This window comes from Rattus norvegicus, chromosome 18 (assembly GCF_036323735.1).
Source record: "Rattus norvegicus strain BN/NHsdMcwi chromosome 18, GRCr8, whole genome shotgun sequence".
NCBI lineage: Eukaryota > Metazoa > Chordata > Mammalia > Rodentia > Muridae > Rattus > Rattus norvegicus.
Window position 1 is genome coordinate 26,276,806 of NC_086036.1, and position 18,236 is coordinate 26,295,041.

Here is an 18,236-nt window from a genome sequence, read left to right on the forward strand (position 1 = left end):
TGGCAGCAACACAACCGTGTGGGGCAGGCTTGGAGTTTATAGCAATTTTTCAAGGATTATCAAGGAGTTATGAGAAACACTTTAATCCTTTTGAGGGCATGTCCCCAGCTAGCCAACGGTCTCACTAGGCCCTGCATCCTAAAGTTTCCAATCCATCTCCCACTACCTGAGGACCTAATTTTCAATCCCTAGACCCAGAAAGGCAAACCACATCCAAACAGCAGCGACGCTGTTCATTTGTTTGCTTGTTTGTTTTAAACAGGGCTTCTCTGTGTAGCCCTAATTGTCCAGAAACGCTCTCTGTAGACCACTCTGGCCTGGAGCTCACAGAGATCCGACTGCCTCTGCCTCCCAAGGGCTGGGCTTCAGCCTCAAATTATTTTTTTATCTAAAATTTATTTATTTATTTTATGTATGTGAGTACACTGTCACTGTCTTCAGACACACCAGAAGAGGGCATCAGATCCCATTACAGATGGTTGTGAGCCACCATGTGGTTGCTGGGGTTTGAACTCAGGACCTTGGGAAGAGCAGTCAGTGCTCTTAACCACTGAGCCATCTCTCCAGCCCCAGCCTCAAATTTTTAAGTAGCACACTCCCCGGACTCCGAGGTTCAGCAAGATCACACTAATCACTGAAGAAGAATGCCAGAGCTGACGGGAAACGCGTAAACTGAAACAACCAAAAAGTCAAGGATTGTACACAGGTCAGGCCTCAGCTAAATTCCAGGATCAAACTACATGATCAGAAATTGGCGGGGGTGATAGTCCACTCAGTGAAATGCTTGTCTCGTGAACATCAGGGCTCCGATTAACCCCAGAGTCCATGTAAGAGTGGCAGCAGACACAGTGTACACTTTTAATCCGTGAGCTGGGAGGCTGAGGCAGGAGATCCCTGAGGTTTGCTGCCCAGTCAGTCTAGCCTCATGGGTGAACTCCAGCCAGATGAGAGAGTTTGCCTCAACGGTGGATACCATTCCGGACAATGACACCCAAGATCGTCCTCTGACCTTCTCGTGCACACACATGTACATGTGCACACACACATATTCACTCACACACTCACACTCATACACACGCACACAACGAAACTGGTTTCTCCTATTTCTTTCTCTGACTTCACTCTGTTTGGCTCCGTGACTTCTGAAGGCTGTTTTGAATGTCACAGAGAAGGTACCAGAATTTCCCCAGGGTTCATGTTTCTAACTCCCAAACAAGCCTAGCAAAGAGTAAAAATGTTTCTTTCTCTGTAAATCAAAAAAAAAAAAAAATAACCCAACGTTAAGCCTTTGGCAGCTTGGAATTAGGATCAAAGGGCTGGATATGATGACTCAAACCTGCAACAATCCAGGACCGGGTGCGGCAGAGGGGCTGTGGAAGGAGAAAGTGCTTCCTGTGAACCAGGGAAAGTTAAGACAGAGAGAATATATTTTTATTTTTCGAGTCAGGACTCACGATGCAGTCTAGACTGGCCTTGGGCCTGCGGTTCTGTTCCCACATCCTGCGTGCTGGAATGAGCAGGCCTGTGTGCCGTGCGCCCCACAGCCTGGCTGACCCTTGCTTTTCAGTTTTCCTCTGCGCCAGGCTGCTCTGCTGGCTGTCACTCTCCTCAAGCCCCGGCTGGCAGCATCTTCGAGAGGGTGGATAATTGAAGGTGACTGCTCTTGACTTCGAGCCCCACCCAGAGTTCAGGCCTCATTTGCTTTCTCTCCGAAGAGGAAATCCCTCCTCCCCAGCCCTCTCCTGTCCTCTAGCACTGGATCCTCCTTGTACAGAGCTTTCGCTGTAGTCAAATAAGGTGAATTTGTGTAACATTCCACAGAGCTGCTACCTGCTAACCACTTACTCCATTTGCGGTAGCTTGGGAGCTTTGTTAAAATGTTCTGTTTTCTAAAGCAGGCAGTCTCGAACCTTGGCTGAGAGCGGCCTCCATCTCCACAGAAAGAGGAAACTGGTTGTCAGGCAAGCAAACAGTACCATGACTTAGATGAGACAGATGCTTCTCTCCGTGTGAAAGGGAATCAGGAAATGGGTGCTCCAGGGCAGGCTTGGCAGCTCCAGGGTCATCGGGAACCATGTATCTTCTTGCTTCCCTTACCTGATGACCAGTGACTGGCCACAGGATGTACAAGAAAAGACCTGCCACAGACTTTCCAGAGGTCCAACCCTGTCTGTGTGGCTAACCTGGGCTAAGTAAGAGTAGCTTTGGGAGAGGCCAAGACCTGTGGGCTTTTGCAGAGCCTGGGAAAAGAGGTTCCTCTTCAGAGAGTATGTGGCAAATGGCTGAGATTTGCAGGAATCAAAGACAGTCAGTGGTTGCTCTTAAATGCTCCATGATGCTTCAGCCCCTAATTCCAAAGTTCTAGGGCATCTCCCCTGTCTCTTCTTCCTCCTCCTCCTTCCTCTTCTCTTCTTCAGCACGGCCTCACAGTGTAGCTCAGGGTACCCTCAAATTCACAATCCTCCTGCCTCAGCCTCCCAAGTGCCTAGATATACAGGCATCTGCTACTACATCCATATCTATGAACCATTCTTGACCACCACGCTCTTTTTGAGTTGATTTATCTATGGCTTCTGAAACTAGACAATTTTAGGGACAGGTTAGGCAGTACGTTTGACAATTCTGAAAGACAGGTTTAGGGATGAGTGCTAATATGGTAGAAATCCTAGGTCATAAACATTGGGCCTTAACGAATCAGATTTCAGTGTGGTGTGTGTGTGTGTGTGTGTGTGTGTGTGTGTGTGTGTGTGTGTGTGTGTTCATGTAGGTGCACATGTGAGAGAGAACATACAATGTGAGTGCCAGTGAGTGTGGTGACCAGAGGACAACCTCGAGTGCGAGTCCTCAGGGACCATCCATCTTGTGTGTTAAGGCAGGGTCTCCCCTTGGCCTGAAGCTCGCAGCAGGATAGGCTGACTGGCCATTGAACCCCAGGGTCCTACTTTCTCAGCACTGAGCTTAGCGGTGTGTGCCACCTCCCCCAGAGCATTCGTCTCGAGTTCCGAGAATCAAACTCCGGTCCTGACACCCGTGCACCACGCTCTGGATGTCCTACTTTGGTTTCTGCTGTTGTGATATGACAGCGACCAAAATCGAATTAGAAAGTAAGGGGTTTCTTTCACCCTCCAACTCCCATCACACGATCTATCAAGGAAGACCAAGCTGGGAACATGGTGGCACACGTTGAATGCTGAGAGGAATGCTGCTTGCTGGCTTGTCCCTTGCGTCCTTGTACAACCTAGGGCCATCTGCCCACATAGGGTAAGATGTTCTCCATCAGTTAGCAATCAAGAAAATGCCCCACAGGCCAATTTGGTGGTTGATTTCTCAAAGGAGGCTCTTGCTTCTCAAATGTAGGAAGTTAACAATTGAGATTAAACATCACACTTGGTCGGAACTATCTGCCAATCCTCTTTCTTTCCTCTTTCCTTTTTTCTTTTCTTTTCTTTTGAATAGCCTTTGACTGCTCTATGTAACTAAGAACAACTTGAACCAATGACCCTTTGGCCTCCACATTTCCAGCACTGGAGTTACAGAAGTGACTCACCATACCTGGCTCGACCATTATTTTAATATTGTTATTTGAGATTTCATGGGACAAACAGATGATCTCTACAGGGAATATTGACTTTTGTAACTGTGTTGAAGTTCTCAGCCAGCAAGAAGGACAGACTAGACTCCGGCCTGAGGGGCTCTTTCCCTCTCCTGCCCCTTTAATAGTCAATGTCTTTTGGGGGGGATGTCCTAAAGAAATCAGGCAGAAAACACACACAAGGGTCTTCTAACAACACAACTATGTCAAAGGACTGAGCCAGTCAACAAGTCTTTAAGAAGACAATTAAATTCTGTGGTAAAGTCATACAATCATAGCATAAAACAAAAGTGGCCACATCTGCTCAATGGGAAATCTCCAGCATGTCCCTTAAACAACACAGGCTGGTCACGTAAATAGAGTTGCTAGAAAAGGTGTTTATGATATGTGGTAGTTATTCTTGGTTGTTGACAACATCTGGAGTTAACTAAAAAACCCAAGTCAACAGGCACAACTGTGAGGGATTTTTAGTTAATTGGATCATTTGAAGTCCACAGACCCACCTTAATTCGGGGCCACACCTTCTCACCGATGCCAATGTAACAAGAAAGTTGCTGTTTGCCGGCTTGCCCTTATTCTCGCTTCCCTGGCGTCAGAGCCTACATCTTTGGGATTCCAACATTTGCTGAAGCGCAAATGAGACATCCAGCCTAGCAGACCGATTCTTGGACATTGGGAGACAGTAATTGTTGAGGTAACTGGACCACAGCCTGTAAGTCACCCAAAAATATTCCTTTTTATATTAGATCAATTCTGTCCCTAATGTTCCCCTAGAGACCCCTAATGCACGGTGTATACTTTATATTTCTCCGTTTTGTTCTAAAGCGTCGCCTCCTCATGCCCCACCTTCTAACCACTTTGCATATCATTGCAGGCTGTTAAAATTTTAATTTACAACCTGCCAGTTCATATCATGCATAAGCAAAACCACATCTGGGCATCTAGGTATGAACAAGTTTTTGAATCAACCCGTGGATGTATTTAATAAGTGAATTGTGAGAACACCGAAGATTTGTAGCTGGAGCGTTTGGTATTTGAGGACGGGGCTCCACCACATATAGGCCAGTGTTGTCCTCTAAATAAGGACCCTCCAGGTGTTCATTTCCTAAAGGTTGTACGACAGATATGATGGGCCGCCGTGACCGTCAAGGGGTGTGTGTGTGTGTGTGTGTGTGTGTGTGTGTGTGTGTGTGTGTGTGTGTGTGTGTGTGAGAGAGAGAGAGAGAGAGAGAGAGAGAGAGAGAGAGAGAGATATTCTTTCTATTAAATCAATTAGACAAAAGGGAGGGCTGACCGCGTCTTTTGGCCACTCATGTTAATAATGTAGGTGGTGACACTTATTTTCTTTTTTGTATCCAGAAAAGTGAGCTAGAAATAAACCTCCAGCCACACAACCCCCAGGAGTTGAAGCTCTAACCTGGGGCGGTGCCGTGTCCGCACAGGCGCACTAGCCTTCAGCCCAGGAACCCGCGCACGCAGGGCGGGTGCAGATGCCGGGTTAGAGCACTGCGGCTCTACTGCGCAGGCGCGGGGTCAGGGCTTGGGTGGAACCGGCAGAGCCGCACCCGCCGTGTGGTCCTGTCGGTGATGTCCGAGGCGACTTGGTGGCACCGAGGAGGTGAGGGTGGGTACGCCTGGAGGATAGGTAACCCAGGGCCCATTGGCAACTCCAGGTACCCAGGAAGGAGCTCTGACCCCACCCCGTACTCCTGTGATGGTTGCCAGCGCTGCCACAGAAGCGAAGTCCGGAGAAGACTCCTCTTGCTAGGCTGTCACCTCCGTGGGTGTGGGTCGCTTGAGGGAGTCGCGCCCTTGAGCGCTACATCTGGAGACAGAAGCTACTAAAACTAGTCGTGATTTTCCCATCTTAGTTACTTATGTATGTTATAGTTACCCGGAAATATGAAGAAAAATTCTTGTTCTACATCTCACAGGGACTTCAAAACATGACCTGCATTACCGAAGGGAAGCGGAGGTTAACACCACACTTGAAGAGTTGTTACTATACTTTATTTTTCTAATAAATCTATGCATATGTAAGTACACAGGTGCAGGTAAAAGAACGCCGGTTGAACTAGTAGTTAAAATCAAAACTAAAACTGACAAGTTTTGAGATAGTTAAGACAAATTTCGGAGATCATTCTCTTAGGATTGACTCAGTTTCCAATTTTTATGGGGCAAAACTAGGCCACAGATGTAATGGGAAGCTTCCAAAGTCAACACTGATTGAATATGATTATTATTATTTTAATTTGAAGAATGTATTTAAAACACAGTCTCCTGGGTTGGGGATTGGATTAAATTTGTTTCAGCGCCATAGAGTTACATTGGTTTGGTTCCAGAAATAAAAAGTACAAATGGGAACCAACATAAAGTTTGGGGTGGCCCCAAGCTTCATGGTTTTCAGTAAATGCTGCACAGTCGGTAATAAAGTACATTTGTGCGAGAAGATAAACGCCAATGTTTGAGGAGGGCAGAGAGAGCCGCTCAGTCAATGCTAACAACCCTTCTCAGTGTCCTTGGCATCGATTTAGCATCTAAAAAGCTTGTTAACATTTTTTATTTTAACTGCCCGATGTGTGTAGCTAGGAGCTAGCATACAGGGTTTCTCTCAGCTGTATACCAATTCCAATCGATTGGTATTGCAGGGGTAGGTGTCCGAGATAAAAGACAGCTGTAGCCAACTTGTTAAGGTATCCCAGGCTGATTTATAAAAGGCTTAGTTCTAGCGGTGACGCTAACATGCGCTCGCTACCCAGCATTTTAGATGGTAGGAAACATGAGCCAAAAGATTATTTAATTCCACCAGAGATTCTTGAACACTTATAACAACCTATATCTACAGTTAAGAGGATAAATTAACTACTGTGAAATGTACAGCGAAGGGGCTGGAGAGATGGCTCAGTGCTTAAGACCACTGGCTGCTCTCCCAGAGGCCCCAGGTTCAATTCCCAGCACTCACATGGCAGCTCACACATGTCTTTGTAACTCCAGTTCCGGGGCTTCTGACACACTCACACAGACAGACATTCAGGCACACCACCAGTGCACATGAAATAAAAATTTAAAAAAGAATATGCCACGACATAAATGCACTGTTAAAGAATGCCACATGTATTTGCTGTGCGCATGCACCACGCAAATGGTGGTGGTCAGAGGACAACTTGGTTCCCACCTTCATCGTGCACATCTCAGACTGTCAGGCTTGATGATTTGAGTCTTTTCCCTCTGTTATCGTTGGCACCATATAGTTTTTGTATTTTATTTAACTGGGGAGTTCTGGAAAGAAATAAAATAGTTTATAAAAGGAGAGAAAGAAACTACTCTTTAAAAACTACTGATTAATTTTTTAAAACAATTTTACTATGTTTCAAAGCATGGGTTTAAACGTTTTACATGTTCGGCTGGAAAATAACTCAGTCTGTAAAGTGCCTCACAAACATGAAAACCCGAGTTTGATCCCCAGAATCCATGGAGAAAAAAGCAGAGTGGGGTGAAGCCTGTCATCCCGGGGCTGGGGAGGGAGAACAGGCAGCCCCCTGGGGCTTGCCAGCCCAGCCTCCTTTGAGAGCTAATGAAAGGTCCTGTTTCAGAAACAAAGCCAAGATGGACGGCCTCCTGATGTTGATCTCTTGCCTTCACACGCACAAGCACAAGCGTACACACACGTTCCATAAATAAGACAGAACCACACAGTCAGAGCGAGTGCCCTTATGATGAGATCTCTAACTCTTCTGACTGAATTCAAGGTCCATACACTTACCCACTCACTATATAATGTTGCCTATTAATGTAGAGAAAATGCCATCAGCAGAATCCTGGATATAATGTGACCTCGGTTATATATCATCTGGGCATTCCTGCATGACAGAGGGAGCTGCATACATGTGTAGTCAGAGAACAAGGTTGTGTGCTCCTCTCTCCCCCTTTTTTCTTATTGCCATTGCATGCCATGTTAGATGTTGAGCCATCTCAATGGCCCTAATTTGACTTCAGTTTTTAAAGAGAATATTAAATATATATATATATGTGAAACCTGAAGAATTCATGTCCAGCTTTAGTACGGGGACTGAAGGAAAGTTCTACCTAATTTGCATGTTTCTGGCTTTAATGATCAGGGCTGCTGAGAGGGCTCAGCAGACAAAGGTGCTTGCTGCCAAGCCTGAGGGCCTGAGTTTGATCCCTGGAACCCACACGAGGAAAGAACAAGCTCCCACAAGTTGTCCTTTGACCTCCGTGTTTGTACCATGACGTGTGTTTGTGCATACATATGCACACACAGAGACACACACACAAAAGATAGATAAATGTAAAAATACTAAGACAATGCCTTTTTTAAAGCTGGGGGAATTCATATTTTTGAACACTGCTGAAGTGGGATTTTTAAGTTACAAATTTTAAACAAATTGTTCTCCTTAGTGACTTTTGGGACGGTCAACCCACATATGTACTACTTAAACAAAGTCATGTCATCTCTGTTTGTGGACACTTCTCTACCTGATGACGAAAGAAGCAGCTTTAGGTCCATTCGCAGCATAACTGAGTTCTGGAAGGTAAGACATGTGACCTGATGAAGTAGCCTCAGAGCCCATTGGCCAGTGGTCAGGCTAGCTCAGGCTACAATGCTTACCTAGTAAGTGCAAAGCCCTGGGTTTGAGCCCCAGGTCTGGGGAAAAAACATAAAAAGAAATTCACAGACTGCCCATAACCATTGCCACACACACACAGAAAATGCCCAGGAAAGATTTATTAAAGGAATTAATAAAATCGAGTGTTACTTTTATTAGAAAATCAACCAATAGTATTTATTGTGGATCTTTATGCTCACAATGTGATGCTGTTTTTTTAACTTCAGTGTTTTGATACTTTTTCAAACATTCTCATTTCCTTTAGAAAACATGAGATTTGTTATCAGTACTGAAGCCAGCGTGATAGTGTAAATAAAGTCCACACGAGGGACAGTCTTACAAATTGCTCATTTCCCAGAACAGATAATATTCCCAATTTATATATGAAACCCTCTACTGTGTGCTACAGTAATATGCAGTATATAGTTTAAAAAGCAATGTGCAATATACGTAATCCCATGAGACAGGTTCCTTCAGCACCAGAATAGACTGGTTTTCTGCTACCCATAGCACAGGTCATCCTGAAGGAAGAGTAACTGAAGAGAGGCGGCTGCAGGTCTCCCATCTCACAAACTCGTGGTTGTAAAGGACAGGCAGTGAGGGAAGGCTCTTCAGAAGTGGATCCATTTTAAAGGGTCAATGAGGAGAAAGCATCTGCCTAGTCCATGGTGGAGCACGCCTTTAATCCCAGCACTCAACAGGCACAGGCAGGCTCTGAGTTTGGGGCCAACCTGGTCTACAGAGGGAGTTCTAGGACAGCCAGGGCTACACAGAGAAACCCTGTGTCTGAAAAGGAGAAGGCATTCTGAGAATAGGGAACCATGTGTCCTGTGTGCATTCATGTGGCACTGAATTTGGGGTGTGATCATAGAGAAGATTGTTGTAAAATTATAAAAAGGGCTGTCTTTTACCCATCCAGCACTGCAGTGCCCTGATATCTGCTAGATTATCTTGCCAGAAACGCACATCCTAACTCCGTGTCATCCCAGTGTCTCTGCTGCCACACAATCTCTTAAACATAAATCTGCACATGAAAGAACACACAGAACTTCTGATCCAGTTGATAAGATATAATTGCCCACCTAAACATACAAAGCCCTGTACACATCCATCCCTTAGGAACATTCATAACAACCTGTAACAGTGTGGTATGTTTTTCTGAGAGGGTTCACTACCAGTGAAGACCAACCCTGAATGTGGTGGCACCATCTACAGACTCTGGTGGGGGTGCTGTTTAGAGGAGAAAGCATCCCACTGCCAGGCCACTGCTCTCCGAGCCGCCCTGTTGTGCCTCACCCTTCCTACTAAGGCAGTCTGAAACTTAACTAAAGTCTTTCCTCCCTTAAGGGGTTTCAGCGGGAATTCTGTCACAGTGACAAGAAAATTTTAGTTAAGAAAGAGGTCAAATATAAGATAAGGTCCAAGTGGTCCTAAGTCACTGGCCTCGTAGGAAATGAGAAGTACAAATTGTCCTTTCTCCTTTAATTGTGCTATGTGGCTGGTGGCAAAGACAAGAGATGGGGACATGGAGTCCTGGGCTTGGGATCACTTAGAATAGAACAGGGACAAAGCCAAGAGTAGCAGCCACCGGGGCCTTCGTCTGGGTCAATACATAGAATCACATGTGTGAATACGATTTTTGTTGATGACCCTTGCCTTTCTCTGAAGTTCATGGAAGGACCCCTCGTGGAAGGCTTGTACTGGGACTCGTGGTACGGAAACACACAGCTGGACAGCGTGAAGAACAGCAGCCTCATCTACTACGAGAACATTCTCCTCGGCGTCCCCAGAGTGCGGCAGCTGCGAGTCCGAAACAGCACTTGCCAGGTCTACCCAGCTTTCCAGTCCCTAGCCAGCGACTGTTACAACAAATACACAGCAGAGAATGAGGACTTCTCTGATTTTGGCCTCAAACATGATCCAGAGTAAGCAATGTGCAGTCAGTAGCTTTTTCTAGAAACTGCCTTTGTATCTTTATGAAATTGTAAAAAAAAAAAAAAAAAGTCTGCCTTCCAGCCATAATAAGAGCTGGGTGCTGGGTGCTGTGGTTGTGTGGTTCTTCCTATGTACGGTACAGGAGGAAGCCCTAACAATGGCAGCACTTACAACAGAAGAGCGACCCTGTTTGATGGAGGAGTGGGGTGTCAGTGTGCTATGTGAAATGAACAGTTAGAGCGGAGGTGGGGACGGGCTGGGGGGACATAAGTCTGTGTGCATGCGTGTGTGTGTGCATGCACACATGTGCATACATCATGTGCATGCGTGTTCGTACTTGTGTGCATGTGCACAGGAGGCCAGATGTCAACATCAGGTGTCTTTGTAAATCACACACTCCACCTTTCATTTTTGGGACGGGGTCTGTCACTGAAGCTGGAGCTCATTGATTCTGTTCACCCAGACAGCCAGTGAGCTCCAATCCTGTCCACGCCCTGAGCTCAGGGCCCAGCAGCTGGCTTTTATGCAGGTTCTGGGGACTTGATCTCTGGTGCTTGTGCCTGTAGGCATCTCCCTATCTCCCCCCAAACAACAAAATTGTCTCTTGGGTAGGTTTTCTAGCTGTGGCCCAAAGCTTCATAGGATCCTAAGAGAGCATCTGAGGAACTCTTCTGCCATGCTCCTCCCTCACTGCACCCAGCTTAAGCAAAGCCTGTGGCTTCAGTACTAAGGTTCCTCAGGCTCTTATGGAAGGTGCTAACTCAGTTCCTTTTCATTTCTATGCTAAAACACCCAAACAACCAGGTTTGTGGGGCGCTCACAGCTGGAGAAGGTTAGAGTCCTTGACTCTCATGGCTGGGGAGTGCCGACCCCACCTTACACTGAAATGTCAAAGGCCAAAGCCTCTGGCACCGCCCCCTCTAGACAATGATGTTGATGTCAGCGCTGTTTACCCTTTTGGGGCCAGGTGTCCTCTGAAAATCATGGCCATAGGACAGGGTCAACCTTCTGTGTCTACAATTCATTACAGTTACTCAAATGATTGTCTCTTCGTCCCTAGAAAGAGCCGTGCTTTGTTCTCCTCCTTACTTCTTTTGTAGCTGTGTGCTTCTGTTTCTAAATAACGTCCTCCTAGAGTTGTAAATTTACAATCGAGAGTATTTCCCATCCTGGCCAGCGATCTGTCAGTGTAGCTCTCTCCTGCCACCTCCTGTACACTTAACCTTCTGCTCTTAACCTCTCAGCTACATCTGATTGCTTCTAATTGTGAGTCTAGAACTCCCCTTCTTAAATAGCCTCTCCCAGGCTCCAGTATTATCTATCGCTTTGTGTGTGCTGTCTTACTCTTTGCATGAGTTCGGGGGATTTTTCTTAGATTTTATGATTCAGGATATTGCCATGTATAGCCAAGACTGAGTTTGGGCCTTACATAATTTTTATAAAGGTTATGAATTCGTAAGTGTAATGACATACCTTTCAGATACGTTTGGAGGAAACTGAATATGGAGACTGGAGGTATTCCTCATTTGGCTTTCTTGTAATTACTATAAGTTAAAGGTCAGAAAGATGGAGAAATAAAATTTTATTTTTTGAAAAAAAAATTAAAATTAAATAAGATGTGTGTGTGTGTGCAGACACACGTATCACAAGGGTACCACAAAACCATTGCATGAGAGCATTGCCCAGGACAAGTACTAAAGCATGCTGGGTGTTTTAACATCCAGGCTACTTCTGAACTTGCTATTTCAACTGCTTTAACTCGAAGGCTACCTTACATTCTGGGGATGCTTCCTCATTCCCGTGTTTCTGTGGTGCCCGGCAGATGGAGGCACTCGGCTCCTTCCAGCACCGCCCCATGGCACTGGGGGTTTGTCGGCGTCTACCGAGATGGAGGGTATATGGTCACTTTATCAAAATCAAAGTCTGAAACCAAAGCCAAACTCGCTGACCTGCGGCAGAACAACTGGATCGGCAGAGGGACCAGGGCTGTCTTCATTGATTTTTCATTGTACAATGCTAACGTCAACCTGTTTTGTATCATCAGGTAAGTGGGCAGGGGCTTTGTCTTAGGAAACTGAATTTTTAAAGGATCCAAAGCCTTCCCTGGTGTCTGTAGGTCCTGCATCCCTGTGCTGAGGTTAAGATAAATACACTGTTCTTCTGGCAGTAGTGCAGAACAGAATGAAGTAACACCACACTCATGTCTCCTAAGGTCAGGATATGCTTAGAAACAGGGAGAGTTGGATATGATGTGCTGTGTTTTATAGCGTGTGCATGCGTGTGTATGTGTGTGCATGCCTGTGCATGTATGTGTGTGCGTGTATGTGTGTGTGCATGTGTGTGTGTCTGTGTATGTGTGTGTGCATGTATGTGTGTGCGTGTGTGTGCATGTGTGTGTGTCTGTGTATATGTGTGTGCATGTGTTGCATGCCTGTGCATGTGTGTGCATGTATGTGTGTGTATTGTGTGTGCGTGTGCATGTGCGTGTGTGCGTGCGTGTGCGTGCCTGTGCACGTGTGTGTGCATGTATGTATGTGTGTGCATGTATGTATGTGTGTGCATGTGTGTGCATGTGTGTGCATGTGTGTGTGCGCACGTGTGTGTGTGTGCATGTGTGTGTGTGTGCCTGCCCCTGCTCAGGTTGCACCACAGTGCCAGACGTGCAGGTCGGAGGGACAGTGTTGGGTGGTTGGTTTTTTCCTCACTGTGGGTTCCAGGAATCAAACTTGGGAATCAAGTCTGTGCAACCCATAGAGTCTTTCACCCATGGAGTCATCTTGGTCACCACCACTTTGGTTTCATATGGCATGAAGACATGTGGTCTTGTCATCTGGGAATTGTATAGATCTAACACATCATCCTTTTTCCATAAAATCAGATCGCTAAAATTTCTTGGTTTATGGGGCTGGGGAGATAACTTAATTGGCAAAATGCTTGTCAGTATATCAGTCAGGGTTTGTATTGCTGGGATAACACACTATAGTCAAAAAGGAGCTTGGGAGGAAAGGGTTTTCTTGGCTTATATTTCAGGATTACAGTTCAGCACCCAGGGAAGTCAGAGCCAGAGCTCAAAGCTGGACCCTTGTGCGGGAGCTGATGCAGATACCATGGAGAGGTACTGCTCATTGGCCTGCTTCCCACAGCTTGCTCAGCCTGCTTTCTTATAGAAGTCGGGGCTGGGGATGTAGCTCAGTGGTAGAGCAATTACCTAGGAAGCGCAAGGCCCTGGGTTCGGTCCCCAGCTCCGAAAAAAAAGAACCAAAAAAAAAAAAAAAAAGTCAGGACCACCAGCCCAGGAGTGGCACCACCCATAATGGTGGCATGGAGGCATTCCTCAACTGATGCTCCTTCCTCTCCATCTCCAGCTTGTGTCAGGTTGACACAAAACCAGCCCAGCCCAAAGTCAGTGTCCCAGTTGTGCTTCCCTCTTGATCCTATCTCTAAATAAATAAATAAATAAATAAAATAAGGTGGCAAGTGACAGAGGGAGAAAGTGACAGAGGGAGACACCCAGCTCTAATCTCTGGCCTATGTGGTGCACAAATGCGCACTCATGCACGATCGAGCTCACACGCAAGCACATACATACATACACACACATACATACATACACACACACATACACACACACATACACACACACCACACACCACACACACACACATACACACACACATACACACACACCACACACCATACACACACACCATACACACACACCATACACACACACCATACACACACACCATACACACACACCATACACACACACACCATACACACACACACCATACACACACACACCATACACACACACACCATACACACACACACATATTCACACACACACATATTCACACACACCACACACACACCACACACACACCTACACACACACACCACACACACACACCACACACACACATGCATACACACACCACACACACCACACACACACACCTACACACACACTTGCATACACACACGTACCACACATACACGTACCACATACATACCACACTCACATACACACACACACATACCACACATACACATACCACATACATACCACACACACACATACCACACACACATACCACACACACACACATACCACACACATACCGCACACACACACACACATACCGCACACACACACACATACCCCCGCACACACACACACACACCCCCCACCCACACACACATATACCCCACACACACACACACATATACCCACCCACCCACACACACATATACACACACACACACACATACACACACACACACACACACACACACGCTTTGGTTTACTTTCAATTGGGCTTTTATATGGTTGTTTCATAATTATTTAAATTTCAAGTAACATGCAATAGTGGCCACATCCTAGACATTTTTACAGCACATCACACACTACAAAGTAGCTTCGAGTCTTCCTAACTTTGCCATTTAATTTGGTAGCAGTCTATTCTAGCCCTTGATGCTGGGCTCAACCACTGTGACTTGCTTTGGTCAATGAGTTGTTAGCAGATATGCTGCAAATACAGGCCATAGTTTTATTTATCACTTTGCTCTCTACACTTCTGTGGTCGCCTTGAGAAGGGTGTGTGTGTTGCCTTGCTGACCAGGAGGGAGATGAGCAGGTAGAACACGGTCAGTTCCAGGATGCTGAGTAGGGCCAGTCAAATGGCAGGGTCCACTCACAAGCCAAGCTGAAATCATTCTGACGCAGCCGGATCAACTGAAGTCTGCATACATAGGGAATATTTATAGGCACTGCTTTGGAAGCGGGTTTGTTATCTAACAAAAAGCAATGAGTACAAGACCTGTCTTTATCTTAGCTCTTTGACCTCTGAATGAGTTTAGAGGCATTTGTTGTAAAAGAAAAAGCCAACAAAATGTTTTAAATAGCAACAAAAATGATTTCTGCCACGTAGGAGCAATTCCAGAATGAGGGCAAATACTTTTCATGGTAAGTACAAAAGGCTAGCTCCTGCCCTGGGTGGTGTGTGTGTGTGTGTGTGTGTGTGTGTGTGTGTGTGTGTGTGTGTGTGTGTGTGTGTTTTCCCTTTCATCATCCTGGGTGTCACCCTTCTTAAGCTCTCCAGGATGACTGTGGACCAAAAAGCAGCTGTGGGAAGATGTCATATGTTCAGAAGAGCAGCAAACGGTTCTGTCCATTACTGAGTTGCCTCCAAACCCAGGCCATGGTAATTGACAGAACCAAAGAGGTTCTAGAACCACACACTAGGAAATAAAGAACAGAGTGTGGTTGTGCCTGGGGAGTCAGTCTGCTCTCCTGAGGGATGGGATGGGTGAGAAACTGAACACAGAGTCGATGTTCTGTTTGGAAGGAGACATGGGAAACAGCTACCTGAGAGACAGACAACAGGGTCGTTGAAAGTCTGTGAGCCACCTTTTCCTCATAGGTCTTACATTTTTTTCCCTCAGAATGGAATATAGAGTTGGAGATTATACAGGCTTGGGAGATTCTGTCTTTGTGCAATAGCGAACAGCAAAGCATGCCATGTCTGTAAAAATATTAACAGGTATAACACAGCCAATGAGCTCTTAACAGGCCAGTAACACAGCCAATGAGCTTTTAACAGAGGAGTAACGTAGTTAATGAGCACTTAACAGAGGAGTAACACAGCCAATGAGCTCTTAACAGAGGAGTAACACAGCCAATGAGCTCTTAACAGAGGAGTAACACAACCAATGAGCTCTTAACAGACCAGTAAGCACAGCCACGGACCATGTATCTTCCACTTCATCATTCTTGCTTTTCCGTCAGGAAATGGGAACTTTTCCTGACATTCACCCCTTCCAATGTTTCTCATCATGATAAAGTAGAACATACAACCATTTCTGTGTCCTAAATACGCTGGAAACACTGGGACATTCCTTAAGTCACAGGAAGAGCTCTTAATGACACTAAGTCCAAGTTTATTGTCTCAAGTTTTATGCTTATGCCATTAAACATTGAGAAATAAGCAGATTTTCACACACTCGTACACACACACATTCCCTCATGTGCTTGGGGACACACACATGCACACACACGCATACAAGTGTACATACATATAAGCACATATACACACTCCCATGTGCTTGAGAATGCACACATACAGACATACACACTCACACTCACATACATGCACATACACACACATGCACACTCACACTTATACACACTCACACATACATGCACACACACGCACACGCACACTCTCACTCACACTCACACTCACATACACACTCACACATATACACACACATGCACACTCACATTTATACACACACATACATGCACACATACGCACACACACTCTCACACACAATCACACTCACATACACACACACACACTCACACTCACACTCGCTTTCACAGTACCATGCCTTTGTCTTTACTAGGTTCAACCCCTTTAGACTCCAGAACCAGATCCAGAAAAATTACTTTTTGTTATAACAAATAACAAACCCAGCATACTACGAACCCGTTAACTGCCATGTGTGTCCGTCAGTAACTGAATCAAAGCCTACCATCTCCCACACAGCTTCTTTAATTTTTCTATTTTTAGGACCACTTTTTGCCCAAGATACTTTACCACACTCCAGGTCCATGGATATATGAAAAACATACAAGTCAAACATTCCCGATAGTAAATTATAAAATATATTTTACAACAATTTTTGAGTGCATGTAATTATGTCTCAGCTGAATGTTTGGTACTGTAGGAGGCAGAGCATCTACAGCGAGTTTCAAGGATGACGGATATTTTGGTTTTATTATAGTCAGTGCTGAGAAGCCCACTCCACATAAACAGTACCAGGTAGAAGTGCATTCAGGGGGTTGGGGATTTAGCTCAGTGGTAGAGCGCTTGCCTAGGAAGCACAAAACCCTGGGTTCAGTCCCCAGCTCCGAAAAAAAAGAACAAAAAAAAAAAAAAAGAAGTGGGGCTGGGGATTTAGCTCAGTGGTAGAGCGCTTACCTAGGAAGCGCAAGGCCCCGGGTTCGGTCCCCAGCTCCGAAAAAAAGAACCAAAAAAAAAAAAAAAAAAAAAAAAAGAAGTGCATTCAGAGCCGTAAGGGGAAGTCAGTGAAAGTTCTGTCCTAATCCCAAGCCAAATAACTCAAGTCCACAATTCAAACAGCATTTTTTTTTCCTTTTTTCTCTCTTTTTTTCCCCATTAAAGACAGGGTCTCACTATGTAGACGAGGCTGGCCTTGAACTCACAGATACCCCCAACCTCTGCCTCAGATTAAAAGTGTACACCACCACATCTGGCTGCAAACAGCAGTTTTAAAATCAAATGTTCTAACACAGTATAACTTAGAGATCTATCGCTTAGACATGCACATGCTCAGAAATGACTGTAGGATAACACTGGGGCTTTGTTTCCCGTTATCAAATCATCCCATTTCTCTAGGAGCAGAAAACACTGCATGCACAGTAAACACAATGTAACTGGTGCTGCTGGCAGGAGCGTGGCAGGTGTTTGAGGCGGTCTGCATTGGTGTTGTGCTGGGAAGCAGTGCTCAGTCAGTGCCTTGCTATGCGTTCAGAACACAGGCTTCAGGGAAGCCGTGCAGTCCTGATTGGCACAGCCGGAAACAGATCCGATTCATCACACATTTGATTTGAATTGAGTTTTAGTCATTGTGCATTTGGAAATGTTTTACTGTTGCCGTGTGTGTGTGTGTGTGTGTGTGTGTGTGTGTGTGTGTGTGTGTGTGTGTGTCCTGAATTCAGTTTAAGAAGTGATGATCAAACTGAGCACGGGTGTTTGCCTTTAATCCCAGCCTTCCAGAGGCAGACAGGTCTGTCTCTGTGAGTTTGAGGCCAGCCTGGTGTACACAGTGAGTTCAAGGACAGCCAATATTGTGAGGAAAGACCAGGTCTCAAAAAAAAACAAAAACAAAAAACGACTAGTGTTGAGCATTGCCTTTTGTCTGTTTGCTTCTTGGTTTCACTGTCTCCCCCTCTGTCTACTGCTGAACACGTGTTCCGTTCTCTCATCCAGGGGTGCGCATGCATTGTGCACACGAGAGGAAACAGTCCTGGTGCTAGGTTGGTTCTGTCT

At 45.6% G+C, this 18,236-nt stretch overlaps 1 protein-coding gene across 5 annotated transcripts in view; it reads left to right on the forward strand.

Moving 5' to 3' along the window:
* The first annotated feature begins 4,913 nt into the window (after positions 1–4,913).
* The window catches only part of Pkd2l2 (polycystin 2 like 2, transient receptor potential cation channel), a 34,865-nt gene continuing 21,542 nt past the window's right edge, over positions 4,914–18,236 (forward strand). For 2 of the 5 annotated variants that reach the window (XM_063277219.1, XM_008772027.3), the window contains exons 1-5: positions 4,916–5,210; positions 5,527–5,628; positions 8,012–8,145; positions 9,889–10,145; positions 11,978–12,199. In XM_063277219.1, coding sequence (XP_063133289.1) covers positions 5,180–5,210; positions 5,527–5,628; positions 8,012–8,145; positions 9,889–10,145; positions 11,978–12,199 — 746 coding nt within the window. In that variant the 5' untranslated portion in view covers positions 4,916–5,179. Of the gene's footprint in view, positions 5,217–5,526; positions 5,629–8,011; positions 8,146–9,888; positions 10,146–11,977; positions 12,200–18,236 lie in introns of all 5 variants that reach the window. The other 3 variants (XM_063277220.1, XM_063277218.1, NM_001106156.1) reach the window with 3 other exon arrangements.